Here is a 23,321-nt window from a genome sequence, read left to right as displayed (position 1 = left end):
ATAAAAATATTTTTCGTTTAATTTTTAGTTCAGTCTTTTATTATAGGTTTTGGGATAGTGCAATTTAGCTAGTAGTTTTATTTAGTTTAGATGATTTTCCTCAATTTTAATTCACTATGTTCTAGGTTTTATTTCATTAGATTTTGTTTCATTTTTGTAGAATTCCAGTTTTAAATTAATGCATTTTCTGATTCAGTCGTTTGTAAGTTTTAGCACGTAAGTTTTACAACTTAATAATTTCGTTGTACAATTTTAATATTTTTGTGTTGTGTAAATTTGTTGCAATTGTTGTTAACAAGTAATGTCCACTGTATGTACAATATGCCTTTTTGGTATATTTAATGATTCTAAAAATTCAGCACACAAAATAAGCAAAAGCTCTGCTGCTGTTTTCGTTTAAGCAAAATGAGCAGCTAAAAACATATGTCTTTGGTTGTGTGTTGTCAACGTACAAATTAATAAAACACGTACATATGTTTTCGAGCTCGTCAACAAATCCATGGCAGAATTATAGGAGTAGAACAACACAATCTTTTCTTTTGGTGCCCTTATCCTGTCAAAACATACACTCATTTTGTGTATGTGTGTGTATTATTATGAATAAATAATACTGTTACGAATATAACTTTAGATTTAAGTTAATTTAGATGAATTCCGTTAATTTAAGAATTTGAATTGTAACGTAAATTTCTACTACGCAGTTTATTTGAATAACTTCACAACAACAACTACTGTATAGATTTTTCTACATCCTTCCATTTCCTCTTTCATTTTCTATTTTGTTGCTGACGTACAATTCTTGTTAAACGTCATCATTGATGATCGCTTAATTCCTCTTTCTTTGTTACCCCCTCGCCTGTGTATGTGTTGTTGTTATTGTTCACTCAATGTAAGTTTGTATGTGTTGTTGTTATTGTTCACTCAATGTAAGTTTGTATGTGTTCGTTGCATTGGTAGATTGTTCATAATCTAGGCGTTACCAGATCGTCTAGAAACTTCTGTAGCGACAGGCGAGGCTCATATAAATAGGGGAAATGGAAAGGCAGTTAGTCAGTTGTGAATCAGATCGCGAATTGAAACCGTCGAGTAAAGTGCAAAGTAAAGTTGTGTGAATAAAATCATTGTAATAATCGTAATCCGAAAGAACCCGCGTTTTATTTGGTACGAGCTGTATTGGGAAATAAAACAACGTCTACACGGGATTAAGTAAAATCCAAGAACGTAACAATTGGTGTCAGAAGTGGGATTACGATAATACTACGATGAAGTTTAAGGATCTACGAGTGGAAGACTTGAAGAAGGAACTTAATAAATTGGAATTGTCCTCTACTGGCAACAAGGCTGAACTACAAAAACGTCTGTTGGATGAGTTCGAGCGCCGTGGTATGAACATCGATACATATGAGTTTGACAGTAAGGATGAAGTGGATTTATCGGAAATGGGCGAATCCAACGGTGGGGAAGTCTCGTCAGTAGCTGCCAGGGGTGACGATTTCAGAGAAATGCTAGCCAAAATGTTTGAGGAAAATTTCAGAAGGTTCGAAGAAAATTCAAGAATAACGAACGAGAAACTCGAGTACATTGCAGAAGTTATTGGAAGGAGAGTGGAAACCGTGGAGGTCCAAATTAAAGAGTTGGATAAGAAAGTGCAGTCGGTTGACGAGAAATTTCTGTCCCACGACCATAGGGTTACAAATCTGGAGAAGAAAATTTCGGAACTGGAAATCAAAGGTGGTCCGGTGCGAGTTCCTGATAACACACTAAAAATCAAACCTCCTGTATTCGACGGCTCTACGTCATTCAATGTTTTCAAGTTACAGTTCGAGACAGCGTCTTCTAGAAATTCGTGGAACGACAGCGACAAAGCGGTTGCACTACTTCTGGCATTGAAGGGCAGTGCTACTGATGTTATACAGAGTATTCCTGTCGCTTCTAGAAACAACTATGAAGATGTTATTGCTGCACTGGAACGTAAGTACGGTGGCGAACATAAACGAAACATCTACCTTATGGAATTAAGGGGAAGAGTACAGAGGGCAAACGAGACGTTACAAGACTTTGCAGCTGAGGTGGAACGTTTGGTGCTAATGACGTATCCAGGAGAGGATCACCCATTGCTGGACCGTATGAAAATCGAAACCTTTGTGAATGGCATACGTGACCCTGAGATTAAGTATGCAACATATGCGTCACCAAAAGCATCATTTTCCGAAACTGTGTCGTTTGCCCTTGCCCAAGAGACGGCAAGAATAGTTGTTAAGCCCCAGACCCACATGATTCGCCAACTGGAGACCGAAGGTTGCGAACCCAAATCTCTCGTTAACTCGATCGAAGACGCCATGAGGCGGGTAATAGAAGAGACAAAGTTAGTTGGGATGACTAAGCCCAGGGTTAGATGCTACAACTGCGATAAAGCAGGTCATATTGCGCGCGAATGCAGAGCTAAGCGCAAACGATCCAGGTCATCGTCACCACCTCCAACGAAAGATGGTAGAAGAATGGCCCAACAGTCCACCAATGAGTCACAGTTAAACTAAATCGAGCCAGTCCAGCGGGGCATGAACTGGCTCCCATCGACGATGGCCCCACAATCTCCATAGCAATAGTACAACAGGAAAGTCACAACCTAACAACAACTGGGTACATCAATGGTGATAAGCGAGTTCTGACGTTAGATACTGGCGCATCAAAGTCCATCGTAAGATCAGATCTGGTAAAGGGAAAAATAACGCAACTTAATGGAGTCAGACTGCGCACAGCAACGGGGGAGCCCGCGGCAGTACACGGCAAGATTACCCTGAGACTAACTATTGCCAATAAATCGGAGAATTACGAGTTTATAGTTGCCGATATCGTAGACGAAGTGATAATAGGCGCAGATTTTATGATTGCCTTTGGTATCAATCTGGATATGAAAGAACGTGTGATGACCTGGTCTAACGTCGAAATTCCGTTAAACGTGGGCTACGATGAAAGTACACCCATTAGACGTCTGACCACGGACCATCCAGAGATAATACCGCCCTGTGCCGAAGCAATAATATGGGTACCAATGAATGGAGATTGTGGAGCCGAGAAGTTGTGGGTGGTGGAACCAGCAGAAAACAGAAACAGTAACATCCTAATAGCGAATGCCCTGGTGAAAAGCAACAAGGACGGATTAATTCCTGTTTGAGTTTTGAACCTGTCAAACAAGCAAGAGCAAATTTGCCAATTTTCCGATGTTGGACAATGCACACCAGCTGAAGCTGTAGTTAATTTGGAAACTAGCACCGAAAAGCCAGCTGCCATGGAGAAGAAGCACCTCGACGGCTACATAAAAGAGTGGACACACCAATTATCACCTTCCGAGAGGAACAAGGCTAAGCAACTATTATGGAAATATGCCTCTACCTTTGCGTTGACAAAAGAGCACCAAGGAAGAACATCAGTGGTGAAGCATGAAATTAATACAGCAGACGCGAGACCCATTAAACAGCCTCCAAGAAGTGTTCCCCTGGCAAAAAGAGACGAGGTTCAGAAGCTGATAAGTGAAATGGAAAAGAGTGGTGTAATAGAACCATCGTCAAGTCCATGGTGCTCCCCAGTGGTCTTGGTCAAGAAGAAAGACGGAAGCACCCGATTTTGTGTGGACTACAGAAAGTTGAATGATGTCACCAAGAAAGACAGCTATCCGCTCCCAAGAATCGACGACACATTGGACACATTAGCCGTGACGTCATGGTTCTCCACCCTCGACCTGCAGAGTGGGTACTGGCAAGTAGAGATCGCCGAGAAAGATAAGGAGAAAACAGCGTTTGGCGTAAATGGGGGTCTCTGGCAGTTCAATGTCATGCCATTCGGACTCTGCAACGCCCCGGCTACATTTGAAAGGCTGATGGAGCGTGTGTTAAAAGGGCTGCAGTGGAAGTCGTGCCTCATATACCTGGATGACATCATAGTCATGGGACGCAACTTCGACGAACACATCAAGAACTTAAAGGATGTTCTACAGCAGCTTTCGTCTTCAGGCCTCAAGCTGAACCCAAAGAAGTGCAGTCTCTTCCAACGAGAGGTGAAGTTCCTGGGGCACCACGTGACGCCGGAGGGCATATCGACGGATAAGGAGAAAATTCAAGCCGTCAGAGATTGGCCGCAGCCCCGAAATCTCCATGAGCTGCGAAGCTTTCTGGGTCTCTGCACATACTACCGTCGATTTGTCCAAAATTTTGCCAACATCGCCGCCTGTCTACACCGTTTGACGCAAAAAGGCCAGAGGTTTCAGTGGGACAACGACCAGGAGGAGGCATTCAGAAAGCTCAAAGACATGCTATGCAGAGCCCCCATTTTGGCATACCCTATACCTGGCGGCAAGTTTGTCCTGGACACAGACGCAAGTGCGTGCGGCATCGGTGGCGTCCTTTCCCAGGAAATCGACGGACAGGAAAAAGTCATCGGGTACTACAGCCGGACATTGTCGAAACCTGAGAGGAATTACTGTGTGACGAGGAGAGAGCTGCTTGCTGTCCTTGAGTGCGTTAAACACTTCCACAAATACCTATATGGCCAGCATTTCCTGCTGAGGACCGACCACGCTGCTCTCCAATGGTTGCTGCAGTTTAAGAATCCGGAAGGTCAACTAGCCCGTTGGATCGAGAGGCTCCAGAGTTATGACTTCAGAATCGAGCACAGAAAGGCGGAAAACACGGTAATGCTGATGCCCTGTCTCGTCGGCCATGCAAAGTAGAATGCAAGCACTGCTCAAAGGCTGAGAATAAAGAGAATATCGTTAATGTCCGACTATTGCAATTTGAGTCGGGTGAAGATTGGTCGACGGAACAACGAAGAGATCCCATTCTGGGCAAAGTAATTTCGGCCATAGAAACGGGCAAACGACCTAGTCGCAAAGAAATTACCTCCGAAAGCCCTCTTTTAAAATCCTATTGGGCCCAGTGGGACAGTCTACTTATAATAGATGGTTGCCTATATCGCAAATGGGAAAGTGAGGACGGTAAATCTCACCGGAACTTGATCGTCGTCCCAGACTCCAAAATAAGAGATGTCTTGTCGGAGTTTCACGATGGGCCAAGTGGAGGACATCTTGGCATAGCAAAAACCGCTGAAAAGGTAAAGCAGAGATTCTACTGGGTCGGCTGTCAAAAATCCATTGCCGACTGGATCGCCAATTGTGAAAGGTGCATAAGAGCTAAAGGTCCAACACGGAAGAGTCGAGGCTACATGCAGCAGTATAATTCAGGAGCCCCTTTTGAAAGAATCGCAATGGATGTAGCTGGACCGTTCCCAACAAGAGACTCTGGGAACCGGTATGTCTTAGTGGTCATGGATTACTTTAGTAAATGGCCAGAGGTTTATGCTATCCCAAATCAAGAAGCCAGGACAATTGTGGATGTGTTCAGCAGAAATTGGATTTGTCGCTATGGTGTTCCATCTGAGGTTCATTCCGATCAAGGGAGGAATTTTGAATCAGCGATCTTCAAGGAAATGTGTGACTCCTACGGAATCAAGAAAACCAGAACGACGCCCCTACATCCACAATCAGATGGCATGGTGGAAAGATTCAATCGCACCCTGGAAGAACATCTACGGAAAGTGGTGGACAGTGGCCAACGAGACTGGGATGAGCATATTCCCAAGTTTTTACTGGCTTATAGATCGGCCATTCATGATTCCACATCCCGGACTCCAGCCAAAGTTCTGTTCGGAAATGAATTAAAGCTACCTGGCGATTTGATATTCGGCGCTACCCCAAACGACGATGAAGACAGTCAAAACTCTTTTAGTAAAGTCCACGATGCAGTCCGACATCGAATAAAAATGGTTAGCAACCTCATGAAGGCAAGGTACGATCGAGCGGCAAATACCGATGGGTTTCAAGAAGGGCAACTGGTACTATTGTTCAACCCACAACGAAAGAAAGGACTATGCCCCAAATTACAAACGCACTGGGAAGGACCCTACAAGATTGTCACGAAAATAAATGACGTCGTTTATCGCATCCAGAGGAGCGACAGTCCCAGGTCGAAGATGAAAGTTGTACATTTGGAGCGGCTGACCCCCTACGGAACGGGAACTGTGCCTATTCGGGACGAACAGGCTTAAGCGGGGGGCAATGTTACGAATATAACTTTAGATTTAAGTTAATTTAGATGAATTCCGTTAATTTAAGAATTTGAATTGTAACGTAAATTTCTACTACGCAGTTTATTTGAATAACTTCACAACAACAACTACTGTATAGATTTTTCTACATCCTTCCATTTCCTCTTTCATTTTCTATTTTGTTGCTGACGTACAATTCTTGTTAAACGTCATCATTGATGATCGCTTAATTCCTCTTTCTTTGTTACCCCCTCGCCTGTGTATGTGTTGTTGTTATTGTTCACTCAATGTAAGTTTGTATGTGTTGCTGTTATTGTTCCCTCAATGTAAGTTTGTATGTGTTCGTTGCATTGGTAGATTGTTCATAATCTAGGCGTTACCAGATCGTCTAGAAACTTCTGTAGCGACAGGCGAGGCTCATATAAATAGGGGAAATGGAAAGGCAGTTAGTCAGTTGTGAATCAGATCGCGAATTGAAACCGTCGAGTAAAGTAAAGTGCAAAGTAAAGTTGTGTGAATAAAATCATTGTAATAATCGTAATCCGAAAGAACCCGCGTTTTATTTGGTACGAGCTGTATTGGGAAATAAAACAACGTCTACACGGGATTAAGTAAAATCCAAGAACGTAACAATACAATAATTTGAAATAATCTCTAATTCGGTTGCAAAAAAATGCATACTTTTGAAAAGTTTTGGGTTAAATTGTATTGTCTTACTATTTTATATTTAATCTTTCGTAACAACCCCAAAATTTAATCTTTTAGCGGTTTCTGCACATGAAAACATGAAAAATAAACAAAACCAACTGTTACATGTTTAAAAATCTATTTGACACTATAAGACTCCAGCACAGAGTTGAGTATTTCTAGTTTCTTTGAAGTTTAGCAACCTGTCTTATAAATAACGCATACACAGAATGGGTATATGTTTTCACAGAATAAGGCACAAAAAGAAAAAAAATGTATTTGGAGGGATAGCTTTGTTCTACCTTCTGTAATTATGCCATGGTTAACAACTATGGCCGGGCCAAACTTTAAATACCCTCCACATTTTAGAACGAATTTGGCAAAATTAATTTCAAATGTAGCCATCATATTTGTCATAAGTCATTAAAATATTCAAAAAATCGGTGAATAATGTAGCTAAAATCAGCAATATATGGAGGTACTATTATAGGGGGGCTATGATAAAATGTGGAGCTGCACAGACAAGACGTGGACCTATGCAGACAATTTTCTGTCTTAGGCTGTAGTAACCATTACGAACTTTAAATACCAAATTTGAAAAAATTCCGGTAAATTGTGTCGCTAAAATGATCAAAATACCAAAATAGCATACCGTTATATGCTAAAACGTGGACCTGCATAGACAATTTTCTGTCTTAGACCGTAGTATCCACTTCGAACTTCAAATATTTGAAATAATTGTAGTATGGAGCCACCGTTATATGGGGGATATACCAAAACGTGGACCTATATGGCCCATTTTCAGTACAAAAAGTCCTGCAGACATAATAAACATTTGAGTAAAATTTTATCGATCTATTTAATTTCGTTGGGAAATTGGGGGATTTCAACAGACGGACAGTTCTAAATCGACTTAGAATGTTATGCTGATCAAGAATATATATACTTTGTGGGGTCTAAAATGTATATTTCGAAGTGCTACAAACGGAATGACATACTTAATATACCCTCCATACTATAGTGGAGGGTATAAAAATGCATTATAGTGATTGAAACACGGAACAAAAAACATTATCAGGCATGCCACAAAATCGTATCGAATTAGTTTGAATTTCGCAATTCAAAATCGTACAATTTTGTTTTATCTTTTTCAGATTTCATACGATTTAATGAACTACAAGTTCAGGGTAAATATTTTCTTGTTTTTTTCTCTTTGCATCAGTTCGTAATACCACATTGTTTGTTTTCACAGATGAATAATTTTTGTTTGACAAAAATTAAAGTATTTTGAGAGTGTTTTAAAGTCACAAGTTTCCATAAAATTACAATTACAGTCGCTAAACGCGGAAAAGACTAGTGTGGACATTTTAACATCTAAAGAAAAATTAAAAGAAGCTTTATCGTTGCCTTGTAATTCGTCGACGATGCCAAAGAGAACGACTATGGGTGATGTTAGATCTAATTTATCCGATACGAAAATCGATTCGTCAGTAAGTTATACAAGAATCGATGTAATAAAAACGTTTGCTTAGTGGTTTCATGTTTGAATGGCATGAAAGAAGATATTGTTAGTTGTAGCAACCGCATTGATGATGTTTATTCTCGCACTTCATTAAAAATAAAATCTTTCGAATCGGAAAATAATATACTTCTTCGGAGGCTTAACCGGGCAGATTTTATTATTGAAGGTTTGCCTGAACATTTAAATGATTTGATTGCTGTTGTTGTTGCTTTAGGCGAATTCTTCAAAATACCCATTACGGGAAACGATATCCATCATGTGTGCTATATGCATAATCACAAGGCGGTCTTGGTAAAATTCAATTATGTACAGATTCGTGATAAAATTATGAAGGAGTACTTCCGGACTCGCTCCCTAAAGGTCTCGGACATCCTGAAAGGTGATGGAGGAGATATTAATGCAAGGATCTACCTGAATGACCACTATTCTCCAGCTGCTGCAAAACTTTACACAATATGCAAGAGTATGGTTCGCAAGCAAATTGTAACAAAATTCAAAATATTAAATGCTGATAACCTTAGAGCCAAATTGCTGCTGTCCGATGGTAAGGAGGTGATTTATGATACTGAGCGATGTATTTTGCTCCTACATGATGCTGCTTCACTAAACTAAGTTTTTTTTCTACATGTTTAAGCTAGTTTTGATGATAAAATGGCATAATATTATAATATCATTCCTTATAAGGGTTTTTAACTTTAGTTAAATCTAGGCTATAATATTTTGCTGTGTCACTATAACTATAGCTTTTGATTTTTTTCTTTTTCTCGTAACATGAACCATTGTATTGATCTCGTAAGATTTATGATTTTGCATTTTAATTGAATTTTTGAATAATACTCTGAATTTATATACTTATTTTTGTTGCTTTCCCGTCTTAAATGCTTTGTATAATTTTGATGTCTTTTAACAGGAATATGGGTGAGGCGATTAGTGGAAACACGTATTTTAGATCTATTTTTAATTCAAGCGAAGGAAGATTTAATGTGGCTCATATAAATTGCCAAAGTATAAGGCCATCTAGAAATTCAGTTAAATTTGATGAACTTAGTGCAATGTTGGCTTGATCTAAAATTGATGCTTTTGGTATCTCGGAAACGTGGTTAAAGCCTTTTGTATCTAGGAAAGCGATTAGTATTCCAGAATATAACTTCTATAGGAATGATCGTGAACAGTGATGAGGTGGAGGTGTGTGCATTTTTGTATCTAAATACCTCAAACACAAACTGGTCTTTGAGTCCTCGGTGTTGGGAAAGTGTGAATCGCTCTTTTTATGCCCTCCACCATACTATGGAGGGTATATTCATTTTGTCATTCCGTTTGTAACTCCTCGAAATACTCATGTCAGACCCAACAAAGTATATATATTCTTGATCAGCATAAAATTCTAAGATGATTTAGTCATGCCCGTCTGACTGCCTGTTGTAATCACGCTATCTTTCGAACGATTTGAGATAGAAGGCTAAAATTTTGCACATATGTTTATTTTGCCAGTAGGCAGTTCATTAATTTCGTAAATGGGCTATGTAGGTCCATGTTTTCATATAGCCCCCATATAACGGTACCTCCCGATATTCGGTATTTTGATTATATAAGTGACATTATTTACTGGAATTGTTTCAAATTTGGCATTGGAAGTTCGAAGTGAATACTACAGCCTAAGACAGAAAATTGTGTGTGCAGGTCCACGCCTTCGTATAGCCCCCATATAACGGTATCTCCCTATATTCGGTATTTTGATGATTTTAGCAACATTATTCACCGGAATTGTTTTAAATTTGGCATTTGAAGTTCAAAATGGATACTGCAGCCTAAGACAGAAAATTGTGTGTGCAGGAACACGTCTTCGTATAGCCCCCATATAACGGTACCTCCCTATATTCGGTATTTTGATAATTCTAGCGACATTATTCACCGGAATTGTTTCAAATTTGAAGTTCGAAATGAATATTACAGCCTAAGACAGAAAATTATGTGTGCAGGTCCACGTCTTCGTATAGCCCCCATATAACTGTACCTCCCAATATTCGGTATTTTGATGATTTTAGCGTCATTATTCACCGTAGTAGTTTCAAATTACGCATTTAGAGTTTGTTATGGGAACTACGGTCTGTGACAGAAAATTGTTTATGCAGATCCAGGTCTTCGTATAGGGCCCATATACATATCTGTACCTCCCTATATTCGGTATTTTAACGATTTTAGACACAATACTCACCGAAATTGTTTGAGATGTCGTTCTATTCTAGACATTTTAATGGAATGAATTGTAAGGAATTATGGCGGGCTTTAAAAGGGTATGGTTGTACAGGTGCTGAGGGTGCTGATTATGATGGTGATGTTGAAGCGCTGAATAACTTTTTCGCATCAGGTGCTGGTCCTGATGTGGTTGGATTGATTGATGTTGATTACTTTGAAGATATTAGTAATTCGCACTCATTTGAGTGTGTAGGTAGCGAGGATGTTGCAATTGCTTTAGGTAAAATTGAGTCGAAGTCCGTTGGGGTGGATGAAATACCACTTGAGTTTTTAAAGATTTCGTTTGCTCATATTTCTTACTTGATCTTAGACTTGTTTAACTCGATTATAACTACATCAGTTTTTCCTGTAGCATGGAAGACAGCGCGTATAGGTCCAATCTCGAAAACTTCTGCTATACGTTCCTTTGATAATATGCGGCCCATATCAATTTTACCCATCTTATCTAAGGTATTTGAACATATATAAAGAATCAAATTCTGTCTTTTACCAGGAATAAAATCTTTGAATCACAATGTGCTTTCCGTGCTGGTCATAGTACCACATCTTTGCTGTTGCATCTCACTGAGTCTATCAGAGCCAACATGAATAAAAACTATGACAGCATCTTAATTTCTATATGTTATGCTACTATGATACGTAAACTCAGGTATGGCTTTAATTTTTCCAATACATACAAAAATAATATAAATGTGTGTCTTAATTCAATACTCCAATGGACTAGTAGCAATTCTTTGACGATAAATGCTTCGAAAACAAAAGCAATTCGATTTACTTCTAATGAGATGGTAATAAATATTTTCATTGCACAAACTTTTTTAGATCAACATAAGTGCTTGGGAGTCATTATTGATAGAAGGCTTAATATTGGACCTCATATTGACTCTGTTCATGCCAGAGTTTATGGAACTTTGCGCAGACTTTACTCAACTTGTTTCTATTTTCCAACATGGATCAAGTTCAGAATTGCTTATGCGCTCTTTATGCCATTGGTTTCCTACGCCTTAGAAGTCATATCTGGAACTGTGCATTACAATGTTCTTAAATTAAAATGCATTGTTAACTCTATTATCCGATATGTCTATAATATTCGCTGGTGTGATGCCCATTTGTTAAGCAGTTTCTGGGATTGCCTTTCGAACGATATATTGACCTTTGCAATTAGCTTTTTTTACAAAATTATTAAAACTGGTATACCCTTGCCTCTGTGCGATATGTTTAAATTTACCCGTTCCACAAGAAACACCCACATTGTTTTGCCAAGGATTTTTAACTCTCAATTTGAAAAGTCTTTTGTAATTCGCGTTGCAAGATGCTGGAACTTCCTACCTCTTGACCTGCGTATTTTTTCGCATTCTAATAATGTGCTTCGTTTAAAGTTATGTAACCACTTAACTACTGAATTGTAACTTTGCATAATCTTATCTTTGCTTTATATTTTTCCATTTTTCACTTGTTGTTTCTTCGAATTTTCGCCTTTTCCATCATTCTATATTTAATCTTAGAGTAGTTGCGACTGGGGAGCCAACAAACCAAAACAAAATAGAGTAAAATAAGGTATTTTATAGTAATGTGTCATAAAATGAATATTTGTATTATTATAATTAAGATATTTTCTATTTGGTAATATTACTAATTAACGTTATTTTGGCCTAAAAAGACTTCTGTGTTACAAAATATTGAATAAATAAATAAATAAATAAAAATAATGAAGTCATCCGCAAACTATGCAGATCTTGAGCCTGATCATGATCAGAAAATCTCGTATAACGCGTCACAGTAAATTTATAAAAAAAGTGAATAAATGTATTTAGTAGCAAAGATAGGTTTGATTTCATAATGCGTTGTCAATAAATCTCATGGAGTCACTCTCTAGTTCGTATCCGAAACTTCGCATCGAATTTCTCATCAACTGACAGAATATTCTTGTCCATTTCCTTAATTTGATTTGTACATTTTCTTTTCGGTAGTTTGAGAAGTCGTCTCGTGTTTGGCTTAAATTGAGTTTAGCTCTAACTGGAGGAAAATTCTGAAATTTTTAACGAAAGTATTTTTTTTTTTTTTTTTTTTTGGGGGGAAATTAATACTTCCTTGATACGGTTAAGTTGAGTTTAGGGTCTATGCTCGGATTGGCCTGAAATTTTTACCACGTGTAGATCTTTTTAACCTGATAACGGCAAAGCAATTATTTTGTGGGGGAAATACCCGGTTATTCGAGGCGGAAGCTCGGATACAAACTTTGTACATTTCAGTTTTATCCGGTTCTACAAAACTGTACAAAATGAGTATAATTTGAATGCTTATGGAAATGCCTTTCTAAGAAGTGGTTATATGATAGGATGGTTTTAATCGGTTATTTTTGAAAACCCCGTAAAAACTCGAAAATGGCCCATTATGGGGTATTAAAAACTGCATATTACATTGTAGCATACACTCTGGACTTTACAAAATATTTTTTTGATATATCTTGTAGTTCCGAAGATATTTGTGTTGGAAATCATGAATTTGAGATTTTCTCCCCTAATGTGTACATATCTAAAGTTTATAGCTTTGTAATTTCGAAGATATTGACGTTAGATCGAATTCCGGCTTAATTATAATGTTTAGAAAAACACCGTAGCCGGTGTTGGAAGCCTAGAAGAGAAAATCTGAAGCACAGGCCGTAAGCCTTACAAAAATTACACCGACAAACCCTTCGTCGGAACCAGCTTATGCTGATGTTGATGTTAGTTTCAATAGCAAAACACTCGATTTAGATCAACCACGCAGCCCATCCCAATGCTCCCAAAAAACAACTTTTGGTATCGGACAGTCGCTAAACGCGGAAAAGACTAGTGTGGACATTTTAACATCTGAAGAAAAATTAAAAGAAGCTTTATCGTTGCCTTGTAATTCGTCGACGATGCCAAAGAGAACGACAATGAGTGATGTTAGATCTAATTTATCCGATACGAAAATCGATTCGTCAGGAAGTTATACAAGAATCGATTTCCTAAAAACGTTTGCTTTACTGAAGTCATCCGCAAACTATGCAGATCTTGAACCTGATCATGATCAAGAAGAGTCTCGTATAACGCGTCACAGTAAATTTATAAGAAAAGCTTATTCTATTAGTGAATAAATGTATTTAGAAGAAAAATATAGACCAAATGAGTATGTTTGTAATATATTGTATAACACTACTAGTTTTATTCAATACTGTTTTATTGTCCACTTCTGGAAGCCACCGTTTCATATTGTAATTTGAAAACATTGACCCCGTTTCGTCGAAAACGGAAGGTTTGATTTTATAATGCGTTGTCAATAAATTTCATGGAGTCACTTTCTAGTTCGTATCCGAAACTTCGCATCGAATTTCACATCAACTGACTGAATATTCTTGTCCATTTCCTTAATTTGATTGCATATTACATTTTAGCATACGCTCTGGACTTTCCAAAATGCTGCCATCTGTATTGATATATATTGTACAGGGTGTTTTTTTAAGCGCATTAGAACTTTAAATTGTAAAAAATAACACAAAAAATTAAATTGTAATCAAAATTTTTTTATTCGAAAGATCAATACGTGACATTAACATTTGAAAATGATTTCGGGCATATGGGTACCGCAGCTGTTCTTGATGAAGTGCATTCTGGGCGTCCAATTTTTTGCCACTTTTTCGAGCACTGCTAGCCGTATGTCACGAATAACACGCTGCTGGCCTCCAAGGCGTCAATTGTTGCTGGTTTATCGGCATAAACCAGTGACTTCACGTAGCCCCACAGGAAATTATCGGGAGGTGTCAAATCGCACGACCTTGCAGGCCAATTGACAGGCCCACTTCTCGAAATCAACTTATCGCCAAATTTTGATTTCAATAAGTGGATTGTTGCGTTCGCCGAATGGCACTTAGCGCCATCCAGTTGAAAGCACATCTCCTCCGGATCAATGTCATCCATATTTTTAAACAAAAAATCATTGATAATGGTGAGGTAAGGATCTCCATTGACCGTAACGCGAGCTCCGGCCTCATTTTTGCAGAAATAAGGTCCGATGATGCCACTAGCGTGAAAACCGCACCATGCGGTGCATTTTTCTGGATATAATGGAGTCTGTAGGCTCTCTTATGGATTTATCTCACTACATATGCGGCAATTTTGATTATTAACAAACCCGTTAAGTCAAAAATGCGCCTCATCGCTGAACACAATTTTGCTATAAAACAACGGCGACTGATTTTCAAAGTAAATTTGGATAATTTCGTAGCGTTGTTCAAGCGTGAGTCTATTCATGATGATTTGTCAGAGTATATTGAAACAAATAAAAAAAAAAGTTTCATCAAAATTTAATTTTTTGTGTTAGTTTTTACAATTTAAGGTTCTATCTAGCTTAAAAAACAGCCATTAGTTCTGAAGATATTAGTGTTGGAAATCATGAATTTGAGATTTCCTCCACTAATATGTACATATCTAAAGTTTATAGCTTTGTAATTCCGAAGATATTGACTTTAAAGTCGAATTCGGTTAAATTATAATGTTATAATTATAAGATCTACACGTGGTAAAAATTTCAGGCCAATCCGAGCATAGACCCTAAACTCAACTTAACCGTATCTCGGGATGTATCAATTTCCTCCAAAAAAAATTGTGCCGCTGTGATTTGGATAACAAGACCTACCTTCGTTAAAAATTTCAGAATTTTCCTCCAGTTAGAGCTAAACTCAATTTAAGCCAAACACGAGACGACTTCTCAAACTACCAAAAAGAAAGTGTACAAATCAAATTAAGGAAATGGACAAGAACATTCAGTCAGTTGATGAGAAATTCGATGCGAAGTTTCGGTTACGAACTAGAAAGTGATTCCATGAGATTTATTGACAACGCATTATAAAATCAAACCTTCCGTTTTCGACGAAACGGGGTCAATGTTTTCAAATTACAATACGAAACAGTGGCTTCCAGAAATGCACAATAAAACAGTATCGAATACAACTAGTAGTGTTATACAATATATTACAAACATACTCCTTAGGTCTATTTGTTTCTAATAAATACATTTATTCACTTATAGAATAAGCTTTTCTTATAAATTTACTGTGACGCTTTCTTGATCATGATCAGGTTCAAGATCTGCATAGTTTGTGGATGACTTCATTAAAGCAAACGTTTTTAGGAAATCGATTCTTGTATAATTTCCCAACGAATCGATTTTCGAATCGGATAAATTAGATCTAACATCACTCATTGTCGTTCTCTTTGGCATCGTCGACGAATTACAAGGCAACGATAAAGCTTCTTTTAAGTTTTCTTCAGGTGTTAAAATGTCCACACTAGTCTTTTCCTCGTTTAGCGACTGTCCGCTACCAAAAGTTGTTTTTTGAAAGCATTCAAGTCAATGTTTGAATAAATTCGCTGAATATATATATATATATATATATATATATATATATATAGCCGGAATTCGACTTTAAAGTCAATATCTTCGAAATTACAAAGCTATAACCTTTAGATATGTACATATTAGTGGAGAAAATCTGAACTACAAGATATATCAATACGGATGACAGCATTTTGGAAAGTCCAGAGTGTATGATACAATGTAATATGCAGCTTTTAAGACCCCATAATGGGCCATTTTCGACTTGTTATGCGTTTTTCAAAAAAAAAAAAAAAAACTATTAAAACCAACCTATCATATAACCACTTCTTAGAAAGCCATTTCCATAAGCTTTCACATTATACTCATTTTGTACAGTTTTGTAGAACCGGATAAAGCTGAAATGTACAAAGTTTGTATCCGGGCTTCCGCCTCGAATAACCGGGTATTTCCCCCACAAAATAATTGCTTTGCCGTAATCAGGTTAAAAAGATCTACACGTGGTAAAAATTTCAGGCCAATCCGAGCATAGACCCTAAACTCAACTTACCGTATCTCGGGAAGTATTAATTTCCTCCAAAAAAAAAAATTGTGCCGCTGTGATTGGGATAACAAGACCTACCTTCGTTAAAAATTTCAGAATTTTCCGCCATTTAGAGCTAAACTCAATTTAAGCCAAACACGAGACGTCTTCTCAAACTACCAAAAAGAAAATGTACAAATCAAATTAAGGAAATGGACAAGAATATTCAGTCAGATGATGAGAAATTCGATGCGAAGTTTCGGATACGAACTATAAAGTGACTCCATGAGATTTATTGACAACGCATTATAAAATCAAACCTTCCGTTTTCGACGAAACGGGTCAATGTTTTCAAATTACAATTCGAAACAGTGGCTTCCAGAAGTGAGCAATAAAACAGTATCGAATAAAACCAGTATTGTTATACAATATATTACAAACATACTCATTTGGTCTATATTTTTCTACTAAATACATTTATTCACTTATAGAATAAGCTTTTCTTATAAATTTACTGTGACGCGTTATACGAGACTCTTCTTGATCATGATCAGGTTCAAGATCTGCATAGTTTGCGGATGACTTCATTAAAGCAAACGTTTTTAGGAAATCGATTCTTGTATAACTTCCTGACGAATCGATTTTCGTATCGGATAAATTAGATCTAACATCACTCATAGTCGTTCTCTTTGGCATCGTCGACGAATTACAAGGCAACGATAAAGCTTCTTTTAATTTTTCTTCAGATGTTAAAATGTCCACACTAGTCTTTTCCTCGTTTAGCGACTGCCCGCTACCAAAAGTTGTTTTTGGGGAGCATTGGGATGGGCTACGTGGTTGATCTAAATCGAGTACAATGTAATTAACTGCAGTACCGTGCGTTAAATGAATTTTTTCCGGGGATGAACTTTGTGGCAACATTTGTTGAGGCGTGTTTGTTTTGCTATTGAAACTAACATCAACATTAGCATAAGCTGGCTCCGACGAAGGGTTTGTCGGTGTATTTGCTAAATTTGTATTGTGTGATGTGGTTGCATTCAAGTCAATGTTTGAATAAATTCGTTGAACTTCTTTAGCAACGGGAGTTAATGCAGGAGCACATTCATCTGGTGGCACATCCAAAGATGATGTCCTTATCATTTTCTTTACATTAATCTCGTAGTGATCGATCCCTTTGGCACCTGTGCTGGACGTATTGTTTTCATTTGCAACAGAGACTGGTTGATCCAAATATATATTGTCGCTATTATGCCTGGGAGTAACATTACTGTACGACGTTGTTGGTATATGAACAATTTCCGATGTAAGGGGTGAACTTAACAAAGACTCAGAAATGTTAAGTACACTGCTGCTGGAATTGTTTATAGTAGTTCTCTGTTCGATCACAGACCCCAATATAGAAGTTGGTTCCAAGTAATGATTGGAGTGGTGTTGTTGCTGGTGAGAATCTAATCGATCAAAAAGATTGTAATGATGACTCGAGTTCCCATTGCGATCGCGATCCACCCCTAACGACATAGAATTTATATACCATTGAAACTTGGAGTATAATTGGTTAGCATTCCAGCAGCGAAATGTATAAATTCCAGGACCAGTGGTGCATCGCCGACCAGCCTCAAAACTAAATATATCTTCCGTCAATCCATACCTCCGGAGATGTTGCAATGCCCAAGAAACTGGTTCGTGATTAGGAGCAATAAAGATTATTTCGTTTGGAGTTATTTCAAGAACTCCTTGCCCCGCTAATATCACGGACTGTTCAGATTGGACTCTTAAAACATTTACATTATAAACGTTCTCTTTCTTTAACGAAAATAATTTACTATTACTACTACTGATGCAGCCCATTTCACATTTTGGTAAATGTATTTTTTTTGGGACCCATTTTGTTACAATTTTTTTCCACAAAGTAAGCTTTATATATCCAACAAGCAGAAGACATCACAGACGAACTAATAATAATTTAAACGGCGTCGATTAATGGATACAATGTTAAGTGCCCTGGAGACGCGCGAATTTGTTGGTCAAGCAGTTTATATGTGTGTTTCCATGTGAGTCTAATCGGTTTTCGTCGGCTACACACATTTGTTGTCGGCTCTGCTTGATGATGGCTGCACTCAACGAAAATAATTACAAAATGAATGTTTTACAAACTTGTTTGTACGTTTGCGGGCAAAACACGAAGTTACACACTAATACATACGCACTTGCTTGATGAAAAAATTTGCGCGTCTCCAGGCCACTTTATACAAGCAACACACGATACAACCGTTGGCACAAATTGGAGGGTAATCAAGTTGTACGCCTTGGTCACAAACGATACAACTTTAGGTGTGTCTGGTTACTTTTCCAGCAGGAATTGTCCAGCAACTTCTTTCTGAGAGAAAAGATAGTTTTATTCTCTTTTGCAAGGAAAATGCGAAAAGTAAACAGACGGTATTCCTGCAGAAGCTTGAAACTAATCAGCTGATTTGTCAAAACAAACCAATTTGTCCCCCATAAGGAGAATTAAAACAAAGGAAGCAATACAAATTTTACAAGTTTTTTTAATAAAAATGTTGGAAATAGTCTTTTATTTTCTTATTACATATTAACATTTACGTTTTTCACATTTTGTAAAGTTGTTCTCCAAAAACTATTAGTCTTGCTAATTCCAAAAAAATATTTTCAAATTGAAAGCACAAAAATAAATAAACAAGCAATAGAAAAAATCTGATTGAATGTCGATGAATGAGAAGAAGAAGAGTTGCAAGTGATTGCAAGAAGAAATTTGTCCAACAAGAATTTGCAAACTCTCACTGAAAGAACTGTCAAAATTTCTCTCTCCAACCGCTCTCTTTTGCAGAACTTTCGGACGACTTCCAGTAATAATTTGTAACAATTGTTACAAATTTTAGGGTAACCAGACACACCTTTTGTGTACAACCCATGGTAGAAGAATATAGGTAGACGCGTCGACACAGCTGCTGGGACAATGAACTGTCAAACCAATTTTGGAATTGAAAATGTTGAAAGAAAAATTATTTAAATTTTGTAAACATTGTTGAAAAACGCGAATTATAATAGCCTCCGTATGACGTAGTATAAGAAAACATATAAAAATCCACTTATATTTGAAAAACATTTAAATTTTTTTGACATATCAATGCGCGTTGATGCATCTACCTGTATTCTTCTGCCATGGTACAACCTATTTGCCATGTTAGAAGAATACAAGTAGATGCATCAACGCTTGGGAACATATGTCAACATTTTTAAAACATTTTGTCAAAAATAAGTAGATTTTTATAAGTTTTCTTATACGACGCAAATCAGAAGTTGTTGTAATACTCTTTTTTCAACAATTATTTTTTCATTCAACATTTTCAATTCCAAAATCGGTTTGACAGTTCATTGTCCCAGGTAGATGCAAAAATACTTATGAGAGTTAAGAAAAACAATTCAGCCCCCAATTAAAGCGGAACAATCCTGGTTTGGCAATAATTCCCGGATAATATCCGGTTTTTTAACCGAAACTTCGGGAAAAAGCAACGAAATATAACGTTTTTAGAACCGATTTATGTATCAAATGATAGGTAAAGAAACATCTTCCCAAAATATAGAATTTTAAACTTTTTATTGAAGTTTACAAAACTGGAGCAAAAAAAATTCAAAATTTATAGAAAGATATAAATTCTGATAAGAATTTAATATAATAAATGTATTTATATTATACTGGTTTGCAATTGTTACGAAAATATCAAGGCATGGCCGATTAAAATACCCTGACCAATTGTCAACATAAATTATCCGATGTTTTAGGGGGCACACATATAAGCGTGTGTCATTTTGTAAGGAAGAATTTCGAAAAATCTCTCAAAGGAAACCACAATTTAAATTTATATTTCCACATTCTCAAGAATTTAAGACGCGCCCCATTAAGAGCCCTCTCCCTCGTTTTTATTCGGAAGCCTTTTTGAAAAAAACTCCCTATTTTTTTTTGTTTACAAGCAAATACTTCATATTTTAACCAAAACGGTAACAAAAGTTTGCACATCAAAATAATCGTTAGGAGTTTTACTTTTGTTTGGTTTTTAGCTTTTTACGTGGATTATCCATTTATCCAACAATTTGGTTTTGCGATATGAAATTAATAACAGGATTATGAATATTTAGTATCAAAGAACAATTATTCATTTTATGGAAATTTTCATTCATAATTTTGTAAATTAAATTTATTTTGTAATCGCTTGCAGTTTTTTTGTGTTGCAGCTTTAAAAAAATATATTAAATGTGAAACTACGATGATCGATATTATCCTTAGTTAGCAACGTTGCTAACTTTTTTTATTTAAAGTTTTTGATCAATATTATGCAAGCCACACACGAAACTACTGGTTGTACAACTTGCAGAGGTTGTATTCAAGATTGTATCGTTTGTGGCCCGGTTGTACGAAGTTGTGTCTCGGTTGTACAAAAAATCAAAATTTTTTTGATATTTGGCATGTTGTACCAACCGATTGCAATGTTTGTGGGCATGTCGCATACAATTTCATTTTGTGTTTGTTTCGCACATCCAAACAACACGAAATCCAATCAAATGTGTGATTTCAATGAAAATATAAAAAAAATAATATATATAAAACGGAATTTCAAAAATTAATAATAAGTAAAGGCTACTAAGTAAATTATTGAGAACCAAATTATTTCCGGTGTCATCTTAACTCAAATGAACTCTTAGAAAAGTGAAGTTGTATAAAGAGGTTGTACACAAAGTTGTATCGTTTGTGGCCGAAGCATACAACTTGACAACCCACCAGGTTGTACCAACGGTTGTAACGTGTGTGGCTTACATTACAGATAACGACATAACAAACAAGTAAAAAACATAAAGTTCGGAACTTTTGATGGCTTAACTCTAGTTTAGTAAAAACTCTTCAATTTTTTCGAAATTTTTTTCAGTGGTAGGTATTTTAACCATGATCCCGGGAAACTATTTTTTTCTTGGGGGACGGACCTGGGACCCCAGATTTTTGACCCGAAAGTCCGGGTTCAAGACCCCGACTAGACCCGGATCCACTTACCCGATATAGACAATATCGTATCGTTGGAAAGCTTATAAAAATACCTATCCAACAAGTGGTCACATGTTGATAAGATGTTACGGTTCGGAAGTTATAGTCAAATTATCGATTTTTTGGACCCGGATTTTTTATAAAACCCCCAAAAAGTCAAAAAAGGGTCCATTATGGGGGACAACAAAATTGATGCCAAATTATAGCTGACACTTCTACCTTTCCAAAATGCTACAAATTGTGCTAATACCTTCACTGAGTCCAGAGATATGGGTCTTTCCATCCGCATAACCCGATTCTAACCAGTTCATTAAAACTATGTTTTCAATAAAAAAAAGGTATATTTTGCGTAAGCATGAAATTCAGAAATCTTTGGTTCGCGTTAGCCGGTGTAGGACATACCCAGAGCAAAAAAACTCAAGCCCCGGCCGAAGGCCGGCTACTTACAAAAGGTATCCAATTTAGAAAACTTTGGTTCGCGTTAGCCGGTGTAGGACATACCCAGAGGAGAAAATCTCAAGCCCCGGCCGAAGGCCGGCTATTTACAATAAGTGCCGAAATTATGAACCTTTTGTTCGCGTTAGCCGGTGTCGGACATACCCATAGGTGAAAATCTCAAGCACCGGCTATTTACAAAAAGTGCCAAATTTAGAAAACTTTTGTTATTCCGACGACTGCTACTCGAAATAAACACTTTTTTATTGAAAACATAATTTTAATGAACTGGTTAGAATCGCGTTATGCGGATGGAAAGACCCATATCTCTGGACCCGAAAAAGGTATTAGCACAAATTGTAGCATTTTGGAAAGGTAGGAGTGTCAGCTATAATTTGGAAACAATTTTGTTGACCCCCATAATGGGCCCTTTTTTGACTTTTTGGGGGTTTCATAAAAAATCCGGGTACAGGCGGGGTCTTGATCCCGGACTTTCGGGTCAAAAATCTGGGGTCTTGGGTCCGTCCCCCAAGAAAAAAATAGTTTCCCGGGATCAGGGTAAAAATACCTACCTCTGGAAAAAATTTCGAAAAAATCTAAGAGTTTTTACTAAACTAGAGTTGTTCCCTTTTGATACCCTCCACCTTAGGGTAAACGAAACACTAGAATCCATTGTGACCCACAAATACCAATTTTTAGACTAATCCGTGAAAAAATATGACAAAAACCATAAAAATACCGAATAGCGGGAGATACCGTTATATGGGGGCTACACCAAATCATGGACCTATACATACAATGTTTCCCCACCGGAACTAGAACCCATTATGATCAACAAATACCAATTTGTAGAAAAAATGTGGCAAAAATCATCATAATACCGAATATCGGGAGGTACCGTTATTTGGGGGCTATACCAAAATGTGGACCAGAGGGCTGCAATGAGTATGATCGAGTAGGCTTGATCACACACATTGGAAATACAATCAAACTCAATCAGTCGGTCAGATGCAACATGTTCATTCGAGTTACTCAAGCCAAACGAAAAAGTTGTGATCAAACATGTATTGATCGAAGTTTTGTGATCGCAATCAAACAGCTCACATGAGTTATTTGTTTACGAACTTATGTTGAATTGTTCATAACGGGTCGATCATCTATGAGGAGTCTTGTCGGTTTGATTCATCCCAGTTAAGTGAGTGATTTGATTTGATTAAAACACAAATGTTCGAAAATGAGCGAAATCATGATTGTAATTTTACAAAGGATTTCATAACTAAAAGCTGTCCCCATAAAAAAATTGGTGCAAATTATATTTAAACTTATTTGGTATTTAAATTTATTTGGTTTTTTGGTGGGTTAGACGTCAGTGACTTATTTGAAAAAAA

General features: G+C 37.2%; 2 protein-coding genes across 2 annotated transcripts; one reads left to right on the top strand and one right to left on the bottom strand.

Moving 5' to 3' along the window:
* Positions 1 to 621: 621 nt before the first annotated feature.
* LOC131804903 (uncharacterized) lies at positions 622 to 2,540 on the top strand. The gene is made up of 2 exons (XM_059128158.1): positions 622 to 2,042; positions 2,124 to 2,540. The coding sequence occupies exons 1-2, from the start codon at positions 1,263 to 1,265 to the stop codon at positions 2,535 to 2,537; spliced, it is 1,194 nt and encodes a 397-aa protein (XP_058984141.1). The 5' UTR covers positions 622 to 1,262; the 3' UTR covers positions 2,538 to 2,540.
* A 14,323-nt stretch (positions 2,541 to 16,863) lies between these two features.
* On the bottom strand, positions 16,864 to 18,619 carry LOC101894515 (uncharacterized). Its single transcript, XM_005191055.4, has one exon. The coding sequence runs from the start codon at positions 18,291 to 18,293 to the stop codon at positions 16,923 to 16,925; it is 1,371 nt and encodes a 456-aa protein (XP_005191112.2). The 5' UTR covers positions 18,294 to 18,619; the 3' UTR covers positions 16,864 to 16,922.
* Positions 18,620 to 23,321: the final 4,702 nt, after the last annotated feature.

Source organism: Musca domestica, unplaced genomic scaffold (assembly GCF_030504385.1).
Source record: "Musca domestica strain aabys unplaced genomic scaffold, Musca_domestica.polishedcontigs.V.1.1 5, whole genome shotgun sequence".
NCBI lineage: Eukaryota > Metazoa > Arthropoda > Insecta > Diptera > Muscidae > Musca > Musca domestica.
The sequence above is the reverse complement of the archived record's forward strand: the minus strand, read 5'-3'. Positions and strand labels throughout refer to the sequence as shown.

Coding starts and splice junctions, on each gene's coding strand:
- LOC131804903 (XM_059128158.1), top strand. CDS start 1,263: ATGAAGTTTAAGGATCTACGAGTGGAAGACTTGAAGAAGGAACTTAAT. Junction 2,043..2,123: donor GAAGAGTACAGAGGGCAAAC/GAGACGTTACAA, acceptor CCATTGCTGGAC/CGTATGAAAATCGAAACCTT.
- LOC101894515 (XM_005191055.4), bottom strand. CDS start 18,293: ATGGGCTGCATCAGTAGTAGTAATAGTAAATTATTTTCGTTAAAGAAA.